Source organism: Phodopus roborovskii, unplaced genomic scaffold (assembly GCF_943737965.1).
Source record: "Phodopus roborovskii unplaced genomic scaffold, PHOROB, whole genome shotgun sequence".
Classification (NCBI taxonomy): Eukaryota; Metazoa; Chordata; class Mammalia; order Rodentia; family Cricetidae; genus Phodopus; species Phodopus roborovskii.
Genome location: NW_026126416.1, coordinates 18175772 through 18193766, shown reverse-complemented (window position 1 = coordinate 18193766; position 17995 = coordinate 18175772). Strand labels below are relative to the sequence as shown.

At 40.9% G+C, this 17995-nt stretch overlaps 1 protein-coding gene across 1 annotated transcript; it reads left to right on the top strand.

Annotated features, from left to right (window-relative positions):
- The first annotated feature begins 5159 nt into the window (after positions 1-5159).
- On the top strand, positions 5160-16362 carry Lamp5 (lysosomal associated membrane protein family member 5). Its single transcript, XM_051183299.1, has 6 exons — positions 5160-5307; positions 5837-6009; positions 6389-6520; positions 6635-6740; positions 7837-8025; positions 16110-16362. The coding sequence occupies exons 1-6, from the start codon at positions 5244-5246 to the stop codon at positions 16286-16288; spliced, it is 843 nt and encodes a 280-aa protein (XP_051039256.1). The 5' UTR covers positions 5160-5243; the 3' UTR covers positions 16289-16362.
- The last annotated feature ends 1633 nt before the right edge of the window (positions 16363-17995 follow it).

Sequence of the window (17995 nt, the reverse complement as noted above, 5' to 3'; positions counted from 1 at the left end):
TTCTCCCAGCTCTATCAGTTTCGCAAGTCTTTCTGAGGTATAAAGGATAATAGAGAAACCAACAACATAGTGGTAGGAACAAGGTCTTTCCTAGGATCAGGACTTAATCAGCTTAGGTTAAAGGCATCAAGACTACAGGCAGATAGTTTTAGCTGCTGGACTTGAATGATTTCTACCAGAGAACAAAAGCTCCAATCTCCACTCTCATCCCCCTTCCCAAATGCCAATATCGACCCTAGGCTAACTTCAAGTTAATATGAAATCATTTCAGGTAGACAATTAAGGGTAACTAAAACGACCAGATTTTCTAGGGACCAACATCTTCTAAAAGAGATTTTAAGCACATAAATGATCTCAGAAGTCAGGTAACAAATTATTTTAAATGGGTCTCAGATTGTCTAATTTTATTTAGGTCCTTGGTGTAGTTATTTCTTGGAAAGGTATCTTAAAGGATGAAACAACAAACACCACAAACTCCTATAAGTCTTGCTTTAACTTTGTCCCAATTTAGTGAAGTTTTCCTTGCTGCAAAGAGTTAGTCAGGCTGTGCTTCACCGCCTAAGACCTTACACACTAGAGCAGGATAGACCGCGCTCTATGGGCTAAGACCTTACTCTGGTGGTACCTGAAGCCTCTTCTAAACAACTAATGACTGGTACAAAGATGAAAATTGTTACTTTGCTTCAGGGGTTGCATGCTCATATCTCTTCAACCCTCCATGGTGAAGCCATTTGTTTTAAATGAATTTATACATGACATTTCTCCAGGTCTTGCTATAAATACAACCAATGGAAGAGCTATTATTCTGGTTGTATCTTTCAATGACTGCCCTTCTTGTAAAGACAGTTCTTGTTGAAATAAATGTGGGAGGGACCAAAGAAATTATAAAATAAGGCAGTCACACAAAGACCGGAAAACTGAGAGCATCAGAAACCCAATCTCAATTTCAAGATCCTCTCTAAATACCACGGCATTTGACAGTGTATGAATAAAATATCCTGATGAAAACTTATATTTTGGTCCTTATCTCCAATTGTTTTCTATTCTAGAAAGGATTTGGAATTGGTAGTGCTTGATGTAATGAGATTGTTGTTCTGTGATGAGTTAAACAAGGGGAAGGTTTGGGTGACAGTATTTCCGGGCTTAGTAAGTGTGTGAACCTAGTTCAGTTTAGATTAATTATCCTGCTTCTATGATTCATGTTGTGTCTCTGTGTGCACTTGGCTGGTATGGCAATGGTGTTGTACAGCAGACTCATTTTTATACTTCACTGTAAAGTGAACAGAAATATCAATACCCAAATTTTAGCTGGAACAAAGATCAGCCTTTTCTTTGTGAAACACATAAACATGATTTTCTAATAAGTAATGTTTCCTGATTTTCATAATTATGTCTTAATTCTATTCAGGTCAATTATAGAGATGCGCCAACTTGAGAAGTATTTGGAACAAGCTTTGTAGATGTCATTGTGTTGCATATGTATGTACATAGATTGCCAGAGAAACCATACAGAGAATTATGGCACCAAAACACTATGAATTTGGGTCTTAATTTCTTCTTATTGCAAATTCATAGAAATGGAAATACAAAGAGTTAAATCTTTGCATTGTTTGCTTCCATGAAGATATATATGCATAGCTTTGCCTTGTCTTCCATTTCAGTTGATACTCCTCTCAAGACCCTCCTTTCCCAAGAGCCCTCCTCCCATTTTTTTTTTTTTTTTTTTTTTTTTTTTTTGTCATTTACAGCCTCTCTTCTCCTGGGGTGGCTAACTTCCTTTTGCTCCAAAACATTACTTCCCACACATTAATGCCATTCCACCATGTTTTCATATGTGATCTTTCTCCTACCTAAACTGGGGAGGCACCTCCACCACTGTATGATACAATAATCATGAGAGGGCAGGAGGATCACAAAAACTAATACAATGAATGAGTACATAAATTGGTGAGTGCATCAAAGGACCCAGAGGACCTACACGTGCACACATTTATGTCACTTACCTACCTTTTCACACTCCAGGTGTGAGAAATGTATCAAATTTATTCTGGAGACCTTTGTTAATATCTTTATCTATGGGTATAAATGTTTTGTCTGCATGAATGTCTATGTACTATGTATGTGCAATGGAAAAGAGAAAATGGCATCCTGTCCTTTGGGACTGGAGTCAAAGATGGTGGTTAGCTGCCATGTGGGTGCTGAGAATTGAACTGGGTCCTCTAGAAGAGCAGTGAGTATTCTTAACTACAAAGCCATCTTTCCAGCCCATTTGTCAATGTCTCAAAGTATGATTTATTGCTAAATTTTCTTTTATCACTTTTCTGGTTACAGTAAAGACCCAAATATATCATCTTCAAGATGATTAGACCAATGTTAAAATAAATATAGATGCAAGGTGCAGATTTAATTACTCTGTTTGTATTGAAAATAAGAGTCATTGGTGATAACCTGAATGACTTAATAGATATTTATGTGTGTAAGCCATGGTTATGATCAAACACGCACACACACACACACACACACACACACACACACACACACACACACAAAGGACATTAATTGTCCTTTGAAGATGATACTCCCAGGAGGAAAAAATTCAAAATGCCCCTTCCAGTTTTTTCCCTTTCAACTTGTTTAAATACTCTTTGTTGTCAACAAAGAATCATTTGTAGAATGAATGAAAAGGAATGGAAAGAAATAATTATCAAAGAACCACATTTCTCAAATCAAGTAGAATGGTTAAGATCATTGGTCAAGAATATTTCCCATCTACTATCTTATTATGAAAGCAGACCATTATTAAAGAATTTAGTTTATCTTTCAACAACTCATAAGGTGATGGCATCTGCAATAATACACTGGAAAGAAATCACTGTAATCTTTTACAGGTACCTCTTCTGCTTTTATATTGCTATTTGTTTATCTCAACTACACACAATGCAAGCACTTGGTACCCAGTAAATGTTCTTGGATGGCTTCAGTCTGTATTCTATTTTTGAATAGTTTTTAAATTTAGTGCTTCAATTGCCTTAACCAGCTCTTGAATCAGTGGTTCTCAACCTGTGGGTCTTGACCCTTTCACAGGGGTTGCCTAAGACCATTGGAAACCACATACATTTATATTATGGTTCAGAACAGTAGCAAAATTACAATTATGAAATAGTAATAAAACTTTTTTATGGTCCTGGATCTCCACAACAGGAGGAACTGTATTAAAGGGTCTCAGCAGTAGGAATGTTGAGAACCATTGCTTTAAATGTTACAATTCCTTAACAAGAAAAATTCAGTCCTGTACAAGGTCACAAATGTAAGTAATACATCCTAATTTTAAGTCTATCTTTTGTTTCCTTATTAAAGGAGTAGAAGGAGGGAGGGAAAGAGGGAGACCAACACACACACACACACACACACACGATGAATGCTTTCTTGCTTTATGAGCTTTACAGTACCAGAGGAAAATAAATGTTACATAATCATTGCTAACATAACAAGACATATGTTCTATACATATAATAAGAGTTTAAATCATATTGGTCACAGTTTGCCTGCATTTTTGTGTATGTAATCATTAACATAATAAGACTTGCAATTTTTGATGAAATACTAAGATGCAGATATATACCAAAAGATATAAAGCTGCAATATTAATTCAAGTGTTACTTTATAATTTGAGTTGCTAGTGATCTAACTCTTGAGGAAAGGATTTTTTTTCTTTTGAAAAATTAAATGCAGTGAGGTATATTGACAGTTTGAAGCAAATACTATGTCAGAATGTCTGTACTTAAGTCAGCACTTTGTACATGTTGAGAATATGAATTATTGATACTTTTAGGTTTCAGCCTATTTGTCATTTAATAAAGATTTGCTATGGTGTTTTGTAGTGAAAGTGTTATATAAAGAGAAATGAATATGATCCCTATAAAGTTAAAACATGTGATTCTTTTCTATTTTAATTCTAACTGGCCAAATGACATTTGAGAAGGTCATTTACGTTCTCAATGTCTCACACTGGGTAGGTATAACAAAAACCTATATTTTCCCTTGCTTGGCTTCCAAAGTCATGGGGAGATTCAAACTGACAACATAGGTAAAAATGCTTTGTAGTTTGCCCTTTAACATGACATTGACCATGACATGTGTTTAAGGCGATTATTATTTATTGACCTAACACAATATCATCTAATAAAAGAAATATTTGGACACCATTACATTTAATGAGGGCACCATGTCTATTCCCAAGGAGGTGCATTCTGATTTATAGAGCAAGAATTAAAAAATTCAGAGAACTACCAAATGCAAATAAAGGAATTATCCAGCAATGTTTGCCTTTCTGCTCTACTGGAAGCTTTGGAATAATACCTGTGTGTTTTCATTATGTAACTATGGGTCTTTTCACTTACAGGATAGTTCTAAAATTTCTGTCCTACCAGATCCCAGATAACCTTGTGTACACTCAAGCTTCGGGTTTATTTGCAACCCTCTTAACAGAATGATCACAACTTAGTGAGCTAGGCTAGGAGAGGCCACATGCGTGCAGAGAGTGGGACTCACAGGTCACTTGGTCCACAAGGATATGCTGCATTGTTTGGTTCTTCCTTTGAAGAGGTGTCTTTGTTTTAAATTTAAGAGCTCTTGAGTGAATAGAAAAGATGTCTCTGAAAGCCAGAAACTGTTGCCATAGCATTTTCCTTCTCTGTTTCTGCCTACCTTCCTTCTCTAAAGCACGAACAATCCGAGCTCTGTGGCTTTTTCAGGAGCAGATGTCTCTACAGGTTCCAGGGTTCCAGTGGTATTCTATCTACACTACAGACAGACTGACTGTACCTGGTGGGAGGGCTTAGTGAGTCTGAGGGCGGCATTAAGTTTCCTAGAACGGATTCATCTTTGCAGATACCATTGGAGAACAGAAAACAGATCTAGGGAGACATTTCCTCCCACACACCATCCCAATCCCATTGGCCCTCTAAGACAGACAAATTACAAGACCTGAAACACAACCTCGTCATTTCCAGTATTCTCAGCGTGGACAGCAACTGCATCCAGAGCACTTTCTCTGCAGTGTGCCTGGAGAGCCACAGCAGCGCCTGGTGCAGCACGCGACTGACCCGCGCGCCCTCGCTCCTCCCTGTCCAGCCCTTCCCACACTCCCTCGGTGCCCTTAGCCACTTTGAGGGATTTCCTCCCGGGGCCGCCTTTGCAGCAGCAACACGTCTGCCTGGTTCGCGGCAACTGCAACTGCGAGCATGGATCTCAGAGGAAGAGCTCTTTTTAACAGAGACAGACTTCGGATTCTCTTGATGCTCTTTCGTGAGTAGCGTCTGGGGACCGGGAGTGCGGGTTGCACTCTGCGGAGAATCCAATTCACAGAGTAAAGCCAGCAGCTTTGGGTTTAAAACTGGTCTTTATGTGTTGTGTTTATTTGGGGCTGGTGGTTGGGGCTGACCCACCGGTGTCAGAACTCCCCGAGATCCACACACCTGTGTGGCATCAACCAGACATAGGGCGCTAGACAGACAGTACTCACCATGGGGAGGGGGTGGCACCACACTGGCAAGAAAGATTTAGCTTTAACCTCCCCCAAGTGTGTTTTTTAAAGCCCAGTCGTATTGCAAGTAAGGATTTACTTTTATTTTAGATTATTTTTTCATTATAAAACAGAAGCGGTGAGTCTGAATTTGGTAGCGCTGAGTTAGAGAAATAAATGGCTTGCTGAGCCACACAGCTTCGAGCTGGGAACTTTGCCACTCCAAAGCCTGCAGAGAACAGTCTCTGGGTGTCCTAAAGCCACAAGCTAGCTGAGCCTGAAATCGATGGGATTGCTTTGCTTGCTCTGCAGATGCAATGGCCCAAACAGTGGCAGAACAAGAAGTGGAAAATCTTTCGGGCCTTTCCACGAACCCCGGGAAAGACATATTTGTGGTGCGGGAAAATGGGACGACGTGTCTCATGGCAGAGTTTGCAGCCAAATTTATAGTACCTTATGATGTGTGGGCCAGCAATTACGTGGATGTAAGGAACCTTTTTTCCTCCCCAGCTTGCCCCCAGGGCTGCAGGGCCGAAGGGCACCCTTCTTTCTGGCCCTGCCAAGACCTCAGTTGCCCGCCTCTTCCCCCCAAATCCCTGCAGGCTGTTCCCGAATGCTGCATGGGGGTTCCAGCTTGCAACGCCTTCTGCTCGCCCTGCCTGCTTTAAAAGTAAAACCCCTCTCTGCTCCCCTCCTGGAGGGATGTGCACGTAAGAGTCTACCCGCATGTTCCTGGATCCCCCGGAGCGCGCGTGTACAGGAGCGCCCAAACCTGCAAGCTAGAGTTTGGACGCGCAGCCCTTGCCTATTCTCGGGCGCCAGGGCCCCGCGCGCTGAGGGGGCGCGGGGCGTGTGTATTCCCAGCTGATCACAGAGCAGGCTGAGATCGCCTTGACCCGGGGAGCTGAGGTGAATGGCCGATGTGGCCACAACGAGTCGGAGCTGCAGGTGTTCTGGATAGATCGCGCCTATACACTCAAAATGCTGTTTGTAAAGGTAATTGGTGTGGGGGATCTAGAGGGATGGTGAAGTCCGAGTGGATGAGCGCCGGTAGTGGCCTCTGGTTTGTTCACTATAAAGCGGTTCACAGGAGCCTCCCCATCTTGGCAGGAAAGTCACAACACTTCCAAAGGACCAGAGGGGACTTGGAGGCTGAGCAAGGTGCAGTTTGTCTATGACACCTTAGAGAAGACGCACTTTAAGGACCCAGTGAGTGGTAAGTAGTCCAGTGGGGATGGGAAAGCTTGGGCACAGTAGCAAGAGCAAGCCAGAAACATGCACCCTGTCTCTGGGGCTTGGAAATAGCTCTTGGATTTGTACTGTGAGGGCAAACCTAGCTGGGGCCTGCTTGCTCTCCAGGGTCAAAGAGGAGATGGGAGGGTCTCTGCGTTCTCAGCAAATCCTGAACTAAAAATCCTTTAGACTCAAGCTGAACCCTGACATTGCCATGGAAGGGGCACCGATGACTTTTGCTGTTTTTTTCCTCCGCATCACAGATTGATTTACTCCCATGCATTAAAAAGTGCAAGAAGATGCTGCAACATGGTTGGGTGGGCTGCAGGACCTTTCCATGCACAGTGTCATGTATCTTGCATCTTAATTTATTAGCTTTTCCCACCCAGCCTCACCCTGATCTTCCAGAAACATCCAAAGGAAAAGGATACCCATACCTGAAATAACAACGTACCTAGTATACCTGCAAGCACCATCAAAGACCAGGATACATTTAAATGTATTTTAAAACAACAGCAAAATTCAATGTCTTGTTTGTAAAGAGGCCTACCATCACTCAGGCTCTGTGCTGGAAAGGAATCTTTACTGAGGGTGCAAAAGAATTCTGGCACCATCTCTTCCTCTTTATGTTTTGATAGTTGCAGTAAAAGAATTATTTACTTTTTTCCTTTCACCAAAACAATCAAGAATTTCCATTAGGATGAGAGAAGAAAGAAAAGGAAAGAGAAAGAACAGCAAGCATGAACCAGAAAATCAGAAAAATGGGATGCAAACTGTGAAGAAATGTGCCACTGTTCTGTCTTTGGAATTATCAATCAAGGCTTTAGTCAAAAGGGTTGTGTTTTCAGGCAGCACACGTCTTTCATCAAAACGTAATTCCAAGTTGCGATCTAATGAGGACAGTCTCAGAAAGAATGGGGGACTTGGTCCATCAGACACACTTGGTGTCTTTGGTGGAGCTCCAGCCTTGGGACTGCAGCACCAATAGGAAGCACAGGTTCTGGGCTTAGCAGAGATCTCTCTGGGCTAGGAGCAGCGAGGGTACTTGCAGCCCAACTGATGCTTTGATTCTCTTGCAGCTGGAAAGCACACAGCCAACTCTCATCACCTTGCTGCCTTGGTAACCCCAGCTGGGATGTCCTATGAGTGTCAGGCTCAGCAGTCCATTTCTCTGGCCTCCAGTGATCCTCAGAAAACTGTCACCATGATTCTGTCTGCAGTGCACATCCAACCCTTTGACATCATCTCAGATTTTGTCTTCAGTGAAGGTAGGTTAAGTTGGTGCTAGGAAATGGAGATGGGGGCTGATTTTAAAGGTGGGTGTGAAGAGGGACTTACTGGGCTCCCAGGATGTTTTCGCCTGCATTTTTTTCTATGCCGCAAAAGCAATTTCCATAAGATCTAGAGGTTATAAAGTGAAATGTGTCAGCTTTCTGCAATACCCACCCCTGCCCACCCCTCCCTCCACTTCTTTATTCTCTCACTCACTCCCATGGGAGAAATTATTTCAAGGCAGTTTGATATTCTGCTTATTTCCCATAGGCAGAGTCTAATTTCTTTATTTGTACTTTCCACTGGGTTGGGATTACCAAGTGAATATAATGAATTGTTTAAATGTTCGTAATATTGGAAGATCCCCATCTGAGTCATCCACCACCATTTTCCAAGCTATTTCTCATTCACCCAAATGAAGCTTTCTCTCAACCTATACCTGACAGAATGCCTCCACCACCTCCAAATAATTATCCCCAGAACATTTGAGATTTCTGATGGTAAATTTTCCTTGAGAGGCCTGATTCTTTTGTGCACCTCCTGCTCCTTCCCTCTTTCTTTTCTCTCTCTATCTTTCTGTCTTTCTGTGGAGCTCTTGGGTAGAATTCAGGCCCTCATCTCAATGCCTTTGCATTGTGCTGCAATCTAAGTTCTAGGCCAGTTACTCATCTTGGCATTGGTTATGATTCATTTTGGCTTTATTAACATCTAACACAGTACAAGATCAGTTTAGATGTTCAGGTAACTGACTAAATAGGTGTGCTGATATTCAAATGACAGAGTCTTGCATATGTGTATATTTTAGGAGTAGAAACTGAGATTGAGAGGTCAGGGCCCCAAAGTTTTAAATATTATTTACTATAGGAATATTCATAAAATATAGCACTAAGTACCTTTATTAAGATGAAACAGTATACGCATTAAGACATATTGTGGTTGTTGATGACCCAGGACTTCATTATGAGAATATTGGACCATGTAGTTTCCTTCCACAGGGTTGTCATCACAAGCATATTTGAGTTTGAGTGGGAAGCTTTAGTGGTGTCCAGTGGCTTTTGCTGTCTGCTGGCCAGCTTTATTAGCTCTCCTTTGTTTCTTGGCACTTCTGGTGTTATAATTGTTGATTTTATAAGTTTCTCAACACTATCCCACTTGAATCCATTCTGGATTATTTTTAGATTGTTGGTAGTTATCTATGGACTGAGAAATCATACCTGATGTATGTTTAAATTTATTTTTATGCAAAGAACAATTACTGAATAAAGAATAGAGAACTCTTGACTATAATTCAGCAAAATACATTGCATAGGATCAGTTACATATTTTTTTATTTTATTTAATTTTATATAACAAAGTCCAATTAAATGAAAACAAACATTTATACACAATATTTGGGAATTTGGGCGTCGTTCTTTCCAAGCTACTTCCTGCTGGTAAGGGGCGCTGTCTTGGGGGGATTTGAAGAAGATTCAGATATCCTGGCTGTAGTCAGTAGGGCTGTTTTGTCCAGCTGTTTTGAATGTAGGATTAGCTTGTACTCTGTTTCAGGCGGGCTGGCGTGATCAAACCTCATTAGTCTGGAAGGAATCCACATCTTTTCATTTTCTGTGGAAATAAAAATAGAAATCCTTTTCCCCAGTAACTTGTCCTTCAACTTAAATTTTGGACATTTTTTTAACAACAATTATTATGCATTTCAGGGTTGTAGGTGTGGAAGATTACTAGGCACACATAGAGACTTTAAGCACACAAAATTTCCTAAATACAGACAAAATAGGCATAGGTAATTTGCAGTATTACCCAGGCATTTCAGGCTAGTAATTGGGATGTCCTCACCTGTGTAGTGCCCCAGGCTCAGGCTTTAGTACTCCTGGGAGGAGGCAGGCATCATTCAGCATCACTCACTGGATCTTACACCTTTGTGTGGAAGATGTTCTTTTGTTCCTGGCACCTCCTGCCTATGCTTCTTAGTTTCTGCCCACCACTGTCTAGGAAGAGAGTATTGTATTCCATTTAAGGGAATTGGAAAGATTCCTTTTGAATTGCCCTTTCAGGTGCTGGTACTGGGACTCCAGTGTCTTCTATATGTCGATGTGTATGCGAGTGAACTGTATCTGCCAGAGGATGTTTTGTCACATATCTGCACAACCATTTTGGTTGTTGCATGCACTTTTAGGTGTGTGTGTGAAAATGACCAGGGGTTTGTTGTAAAAATCTATTTCTTATACCAGGAAGTTTTTACATATGGTCTATTTAGCCTACTACATGAGATAAGCAAAGAAGGATCAGTAAAATGGGTAAGTGGACAGGCACTGGGGCTGAAAGCAGCCAGATGAGGGTTGGCATCTTCATCACTTGTGTCCCTTTAAATGCACTGGACTTAGCTCCAGAACTGGTCTTAATTACTAGCATCGCCTAATTTTAAAGCACATGGGAATTCTGAATGGCATGAACACAGTTATGATTTTAATATTCAGAGTCTGCTCCTATAGACCCTGAAGTGGGGCCCCACATACCAAACTCCAGATGATGCTGTTTATTCACAAAATACTCTAGAGGGCTTGAAGGATTAGAGGCTGAGACATACAATAAGCTTTGGTGGGTGGGGATGGATGGGGTTGTAAGAGATAGGACACTCCTCAGCATCATCTAGAGAGTCTCATAATATGAAGACCACAATTCATCCAAAGAGGAGAGGAGAGAGCAAGGGAGGGGAGAGGAAGGGGAAGGGGAGGGTAAGACTTTCTGGAGGAAAGAAAGTCATGTGTCTTGCGATAGCAGTGTAGGAGCAGGACTATACACAGCAGTGATTGACCATATGAGGGGATATACGAAAATGCTTTAGTTAAACCAGAAATACTCTAGTGCATTGAAGTACATGAATGTCTAAACCAAAGCCAACTTTTACTGCCTTTTAAAGAAGTGAGACAAATTTTCATCCATTTGGAGTGGTAGATGTCACACTGTGAGATGTACTGCTAACATGGGCTACAAAATGGTATCAGTGATATTGGTATTGCATTAGAAATGATGTACAAAACAAGTTTTGACAAATACTTTTTTGTAATTCAAAAATTTTTTAATGTGAAATTAAATAGTTTCTGGGCTTCTTTTAATGCTGGCAAAGTCCTGACATTTAGGTAGTTCTCAGGGTATTTTCTGAAAATATTGTAGTTTAGTAATATATTTTATTGCTGCTTATATATTTAACTATAATTTATTACGGCCCACTCATTTCAATGTACTATATATAATTTTGTTACTCCAATTACTTAACTATTAGTAGATTGTATGTGGTTATATGCACAACTGCCTTCTAAAAAGGGACTGATCATGCTTTCCTTGAAATGGCATTTCTGTGGGTCTGCAGGAATAGTTCTTGTTATATGTCTTAGTAAAAAATTAAGAGCAAGCAACCAAAATCAGGAGTAAAAATAGTTTGGGGCGCCTCGGCGTGACATCTTGTAGAGGCTGCCATGGCTTGGGGCCATAAAATTACGAGGTCCTCCCTTACCAATGGGCAGCAGCTGTGGGGTGAGGTTTCAAGAACCAAACAAAGAAAACAGGCTCTAAATGGCTAAACATCTGCCTACATGTTTTTTTTTTTTTTTTTTTTTTTTTTAAATAATTGGGCCTGTCCAAATTTGAGTTTGTTGCCAAGAGGCTTTTGAGCTAAAGGGTCGCAGCCTGCAGTGAAGAAATCAACAACTGATGGAGAGGGTGCCTTTGACTCATTTGTACACCAGACACACTTTGTATAGCAGTGTCACCTGCTATTCAAACCACCTCATGTTTCTCAGTTGGGGTTAATTAACTTGTCCTTTTGCAATCAATTCATAGTATAACCCCTTGAGGGTCTTGGGTATTTCTGGTTGATGGGATAGGAGATTCTTCACTGGGAGGGAACGAATTATCCTGAGTATTTTAATTGTTTGAATGAAAGGAAAATTTGACATGTAATGTCAGGAAAACATAATAGAATGTAAAGTTTGTCTCTGGTTTCCTTTACTAGAGACCCAAATGTATAGATACTCAAAACAGATCACAACTAAACTGGGCCCTCTTTAATTTTCAGGGGACTAATGGTCAAGCGAAAGACACTAAGGTCCCCATGTACACGGAGTATCAGAGGTCCAGAGAACTTGCATTTTAGTCTTTGCTTGTTCATTTATTTTCAATTTTCTGTGCTGGAAATTGAGCCCAGAATCATGTTGACAAATACGATACCTTGGAACATTATGACACTGGCTCTCTGAGCTTTTAAAACATTTCCCTAAAAGCTGGACTAGGGGATGCTGCCTGTGGGGGCTAATGCTATATTGGAGAGGACCTTTCACTTTTCTCTATATAACCCCAAAGGAAGCCGTGGCAACATGCCTGGTCATAAGCACTTTGACAGTCTACAGATTCCATACCTTTCAGACTTGTGTTTGACATGTTTTTTCCCATGTGGCCTTGCTATCATGGGTTCCTCCAGAGTAAGTACTCAAATGGCGGTGATTCCAGTGTACACTATTGAGAACTGTGTTGAAGGCTTCTGTGGAGGCTCTGCACAGGGCACCAAACAATCTGTCATAGATTTCTATGTTCTAGACACTGTCCTCTGGCACTAAGGTGAAGCATGCCTTAGAGTCACCCCCTAAGGGAGTGGAGGAAATCTGGCATTTACCTACCAATGCCATCCATAACTGGCAGGGGCTTTAAGGACACACACTCTCTGAAATTTATGGCCTGACTTGTAGTTAAAGTCCATTGGAAGTGGTAATGGCCAAGGCAAGAATGGATGAATTGTGTGCATGTCTGCTGTACTTAGGGATGGGATTGATATGCCTTCCCTGCCATGGGAGAGCACACCGTCTAGTGAGATATGGTATATACAGCACATGCCATCTTCCCAGCACAAGGATCCAGCTAATGCCATGCTTTCATTATCTTTCATGTATAATACATAAATCTCAACGAACCTACCATGCAAGCAAACAGTTTCTTAGTGAACAAAACTCGAGTGTGGAGGCAGCCCACACACAATGTGAAAGAGGACCACGCCTTGTCTCTAGTGACTCTACCAGAAAATAGAGAGATACCCAGCTACACAAAGACAGCCCTGCTATTTGTTCAGGAACAGTCTGCAAGCTAAGAGAGCCCCAGGCAGACAGGTTGGCATTTTGCCTATCCCAGTACTGCTTGACTGGGGCACAATGAAGAGTATAATGTTCTCAGGGAGTGAATACACATTTAAAATGTAATACAACAAAGATCACATCCACCAATCACAATCTGATTTTGGGCGTGCACTGTCAAGTTGAGGGGAGTCTAGTTGACTGTTGCAACTGGCATCAGATGGGCCTTATGTTGTCTAAACTGTTTCCCAAGTAACAGAGCTGCTGTTGTTCGCCTTTCCCTACTGGGCATGTCACACACACCCAGGTCAGAGTATGAGGGATGCAGGATCCTGGGCCATGGGAGCCAGATGTGGTCTGGGCTAAGCTAAGGGACACTCTCTTCCTTCAAGAGGGAGCTGGGGTCTATCTTTTCTGTAATCTATGAGTTAATAATCAGATTACTGCACAGGATTTTAACTCAGCAGCGCACAGGGTTTGTGGATAGTGAGTTTCTGGTTGGTTGTGTATAAAATACAATGGGAAAATTGTATCCCTTTCATTAACCAGTGATCAGTATTTAGGGTATCAAGCATTTATTTTGGTTGTAAAGGAATTTCATTAAAAAAAATGGTGCTATTAACAGTAGCTGTGACTTTGTCACCGACAGAACCCATTGTTTTGCTACTCACAGAAGTCTATGCAGGTCCTGTAGAATATAACACTGATCATTCTCACAACTTTATCATCAGAGCCAGCGTGCATGAGTCAATCAGAGCCAGCAAGCATATATCAGTAAAGAAACACATATGTTGCTGAATCACAAATTAATAAATATACTTGGATTGAAGAATTTTGACTGGCTTTGTAGTCTCCCATGCATTTTATTTTTTATGTATTCATAAATTCTGTTCTAAACAGATGTTCACAGTTTTACCAAACACGCTTTGATGGGTCATAAGCAGCATTGTTTTGAGTGATGAGAACTGAAGAAATTATTATAGGTTAGCATTTTATCACTGAAGCAAAATGCCTGAGATAGCCTATGATTTCGAGACATGATCTCACTATGTAGCACAGGCTGACCCCAGACTTGCAGACATTCTTTTGTCTTTGCCTCCCAAATGCTGGAATTCCATGACTGAGACACCATGCTTTCCCTTCCATGATGATTTTTGGCATCTCTATAGCTTGATATTGCCTTATATTCCCCTTTCCTGAGAGCGATAACCCTTGTGTTTAAAATGAAATATCAATTCAAGGACCATAATCTAGGTGTGCAAATGCACACCTTTAATCTCAGGAGGTGGAGACAAGAGGATTATGAGTTCATGGACAGCCTGACATACCAAATGAGACTATCTTAAAATAAAGGGGGAAAAAATAGGAATCAGCATTTTTTAAAAAGTTGTATCCTAGAGTGTAAGTTCCCATTTATTCTTATTAGAGAGGAATGACTTCCAGGGTGCAGGAGCCTTCTCTGCTCTCTCTGATTGTCATGTATATGGTAGAAGATTCCAGAAGAGCCTAGCATATATTAGTGAGTCCGTAAATGCTTCCTGGTGCATCTTGACTTGAAACTTCAGTCCTTTGAAAGAGATAGTAAAAGCTGAGTTTCTGCAAATGCAACTCATAAATACGGTGGATGGGATCCTTAGTTATCTACAAGGTGTGACTATCAGGTCAGAATTTCCAATTCCTCTTCTTTCCTTCTCCACCCCCTCATGTTTCCTTCCCTTTGTTCTAGGTAGTATATACTGGGCTGTTATATTATTGTAGATTTTAAGTGAGTGAGAACATGAGCCAGTTGTGAAATATTGTGGACATGTTCTCTCTCTGGGTAAATACCAGCTACATGGGCTGTTCAAATGTAAATATTTATCAAAGTGTACTTTATTTAAAATTATAGTTCAATCTGAATATATTAAATGTTCAACTTTTAAAGTGTGTGCGCAGTTTAAAGTGACAAGTAGTTGAAAGAGGTAATTCAGTGCATTTTTACATATACTTGAAACCCATTGATTAAAGATACAAACCAATCTCATGAGAACCGAACATTCTCTTGCATTCTCTTTCCTGTGTGTTCTCCTTTCTGGTTTCTAGGAGCATGTGATTAATTTTACTTGTTTAAGAACTTCATAGAATCAGGGGTAATAGAATCTGTATTTTTTGTGTCAATTTTTATTCAACATAAGGATTCTGAAATTCTCTCCTTTTGTAGCTTGTAGCCATATTTCAATCTTTATTGTTGATTAATATTCCACTTTATGGATATTCTGCAGTTTATTCCATTTTGATGAACATTTTGGTAATTTCCAGATCTCTTCTCAATAGTTTCTATGGATAGTTTCACTGTAGTCTCATCATGTCCATATATTTAATTCTTCTTGGGTTGGACCAGGGAAGGTAATGCTGGGTTCTAAGGCAGGTGTGTATTCGTCTTTACTAGGAATCACCAGACGGCCTAACACCTTGGCAATTTAACCAGGCATTTTAACACTTTACCAGCTTACCAGTTTGTTTTCTGCAAGTGTTGAGCACCACAAATTCCAGTCTTTGCCAGACCTTGTTATTTTCAGTCTTCTTGAACATTTTGTGCTTACAAGTAAGCCTGTGTATGCATGCTAGATTTTAATTAAAAGTAAAAAGATGGAAATTAAAATGAAAGTGGTTAATTCCAAAACATTAGAGATTTAAAGAAATTATCCAAAGAAATTTAAAATTGAATAAGTTACCCATAATTTTTTGGTATGGTTTTGTTTTTTGATGGCTGCCAGGAATCCAATATTGACTTGCTAAACTGGTGTCTACTTATTTTATATTTTGTAGAAATAGTAAGACTAAGTGAAAGAGAAAAATGACCTGTGCAGTCTACAAAAGGAGGTTATTTCATCTCCGCTTATACTCTGCTTTTGCTAAGGGGGCTTAGTGCTTGGAGGATTTTCATTAGAGCTCACTGCTTTTCTTCTTTCTTATTTCAGAGCACAAATGTCCAGTGGATGAGCGGGAACAGCTGGAAGAGACCTTGCCCCTGATTCTGGGGCTCATCTTGGGCCTTGTCATTGTGATAACACTTGTGATTTACCACATCCACCATAAAATGACTGCCAACCAGGTGCAGATCCCCAGAGACCGGTCCCAGTATAAGCACATGGGCTAAGGACCATTAGGCAGACAGCCTAGCCTCCAGGTTCTGCCCCAAACTGGATCAATTAGAATGACAATGGCACTTTTCACCTGTATACAGGATACACCAACATAGCTACACTCCAACAGGACCAGGCACCTGAGTCTTGCCTGACCTGTGTCCATGCTCAAACCCAGGGATGACAGGCAGGTCTTGGAATTTGTGGGCTGAAGGGTGACTCTTCTGTCCACATTGGGGTGTAAGGGTGGGTGGGTAGGGTAATAGACAACTTCCATGCTCATGATGGCTTAGCTTTGGCTCTCTGACTTTGTAAGTCTACAGCACTCAGAAGGAAAGACGTGGCCCTTAAGATTAGAAACTGAAAACACTTCCTTTGGGAGACCCCTTTGCTCTCTTGGCCTCAGCTCACTTACATGGTTTTCTTTTATTTTCTCTTATTTAATATACTGAATTAAAAAAAAATCCCTCATATATTACATCCCAACTAGATAGAGTTCCTCCTCCCTCCTCTTCTCTACCGTCCACTGTCCACTCCTCAACTGTTTCTGGCCTCCTTCAGAAAAAGGCAGGCCTCCCAGGGATATCAAACAAATATGGCATATGAAGTTGCAATAAGACTATGCACCTCCCCTCATACTAAGGTTGGATGAGGCAACCCACTGGGAGGAAAAGGATGGCAAAGGCAGGCAAAAGAGTCAGAGACAGCCCCCTACTTCCTCTGTTAGGGGCTCCTACAATCCTTCCTCCTCCTCTTCTACAGGATTCCACAAGCTCCACCTAATGATTGGTTCTGCTGCTCTGCATCTGTTTCTATCAGGTGCTGGATAAGCCTCTCTGAAGATGATTATGCTAGGCTCCTGTCTATGAGAATAGCGGAATATTATTAGGAATCATTTCACTGACTTTTTTTTTTAAGCCTATTATGTCTGGTTCTATCCTATGTGTCTAGGCTACCCAGGCTCTGGTTCCTGGCCCTCTAGGCAATGTCAGGGGTAGGCTCCTTCTTGTGGCATGGGTCTCAAGCTGGACAGGACATTAGTTGGCCACTCCCCCAATTTTGTGCCGCCTTTAGCACATTTTGTAGGCAGGACAAATTGTAGGTCGAATGTTTCGAGGCCAGGCTGGACTTACACAGTTTTCAATGCACACAAAACACAACCTCATGCTCCCTGCAGCAAGATCCCTGAAAGTGATCCATGCTTCTGGCTGGCATTCTGCATGTCTAGTGATTGTTTTGGGAATGTTTCACTGCTATCTGCGCCCAGTGACTTTGCAGCACAAGAACCCGTTTAATGTCACTATGCACAGTTGTTTGGAATTCATAATGTGTCAGGTCCAAGTGAAGGGACCTAAAGAATCAATCCATGTGAGTTTGCTTTTGAAAATGAATTAAAAAAAATATACTCTGGCCTTTGGCTGTCTTTTTAAAACAAGAAAATAAATAAAACGACAATGGTTTCTTTAGTAACCAGAGAAGAGGATTGAATTAAAATTGATATTTTTTTTTTTTTGCAAGAGGATAAACAAAGATGGGGCAGGAATGAAATGAGGAGAAGGTTGGGTTTCCATAGCTGTCTTGGGGTTCCTATTGCTGTGAAGAGACATCACGACATGGCAACTCATAAAGAGGGAAACATTTAATTGGAGCTGGCTTACAGTTCAGAGGTTTAGTGCACTGTGTAGTTGGAATTTTTTTCTTTGGGTTACCAACCAGCTCCC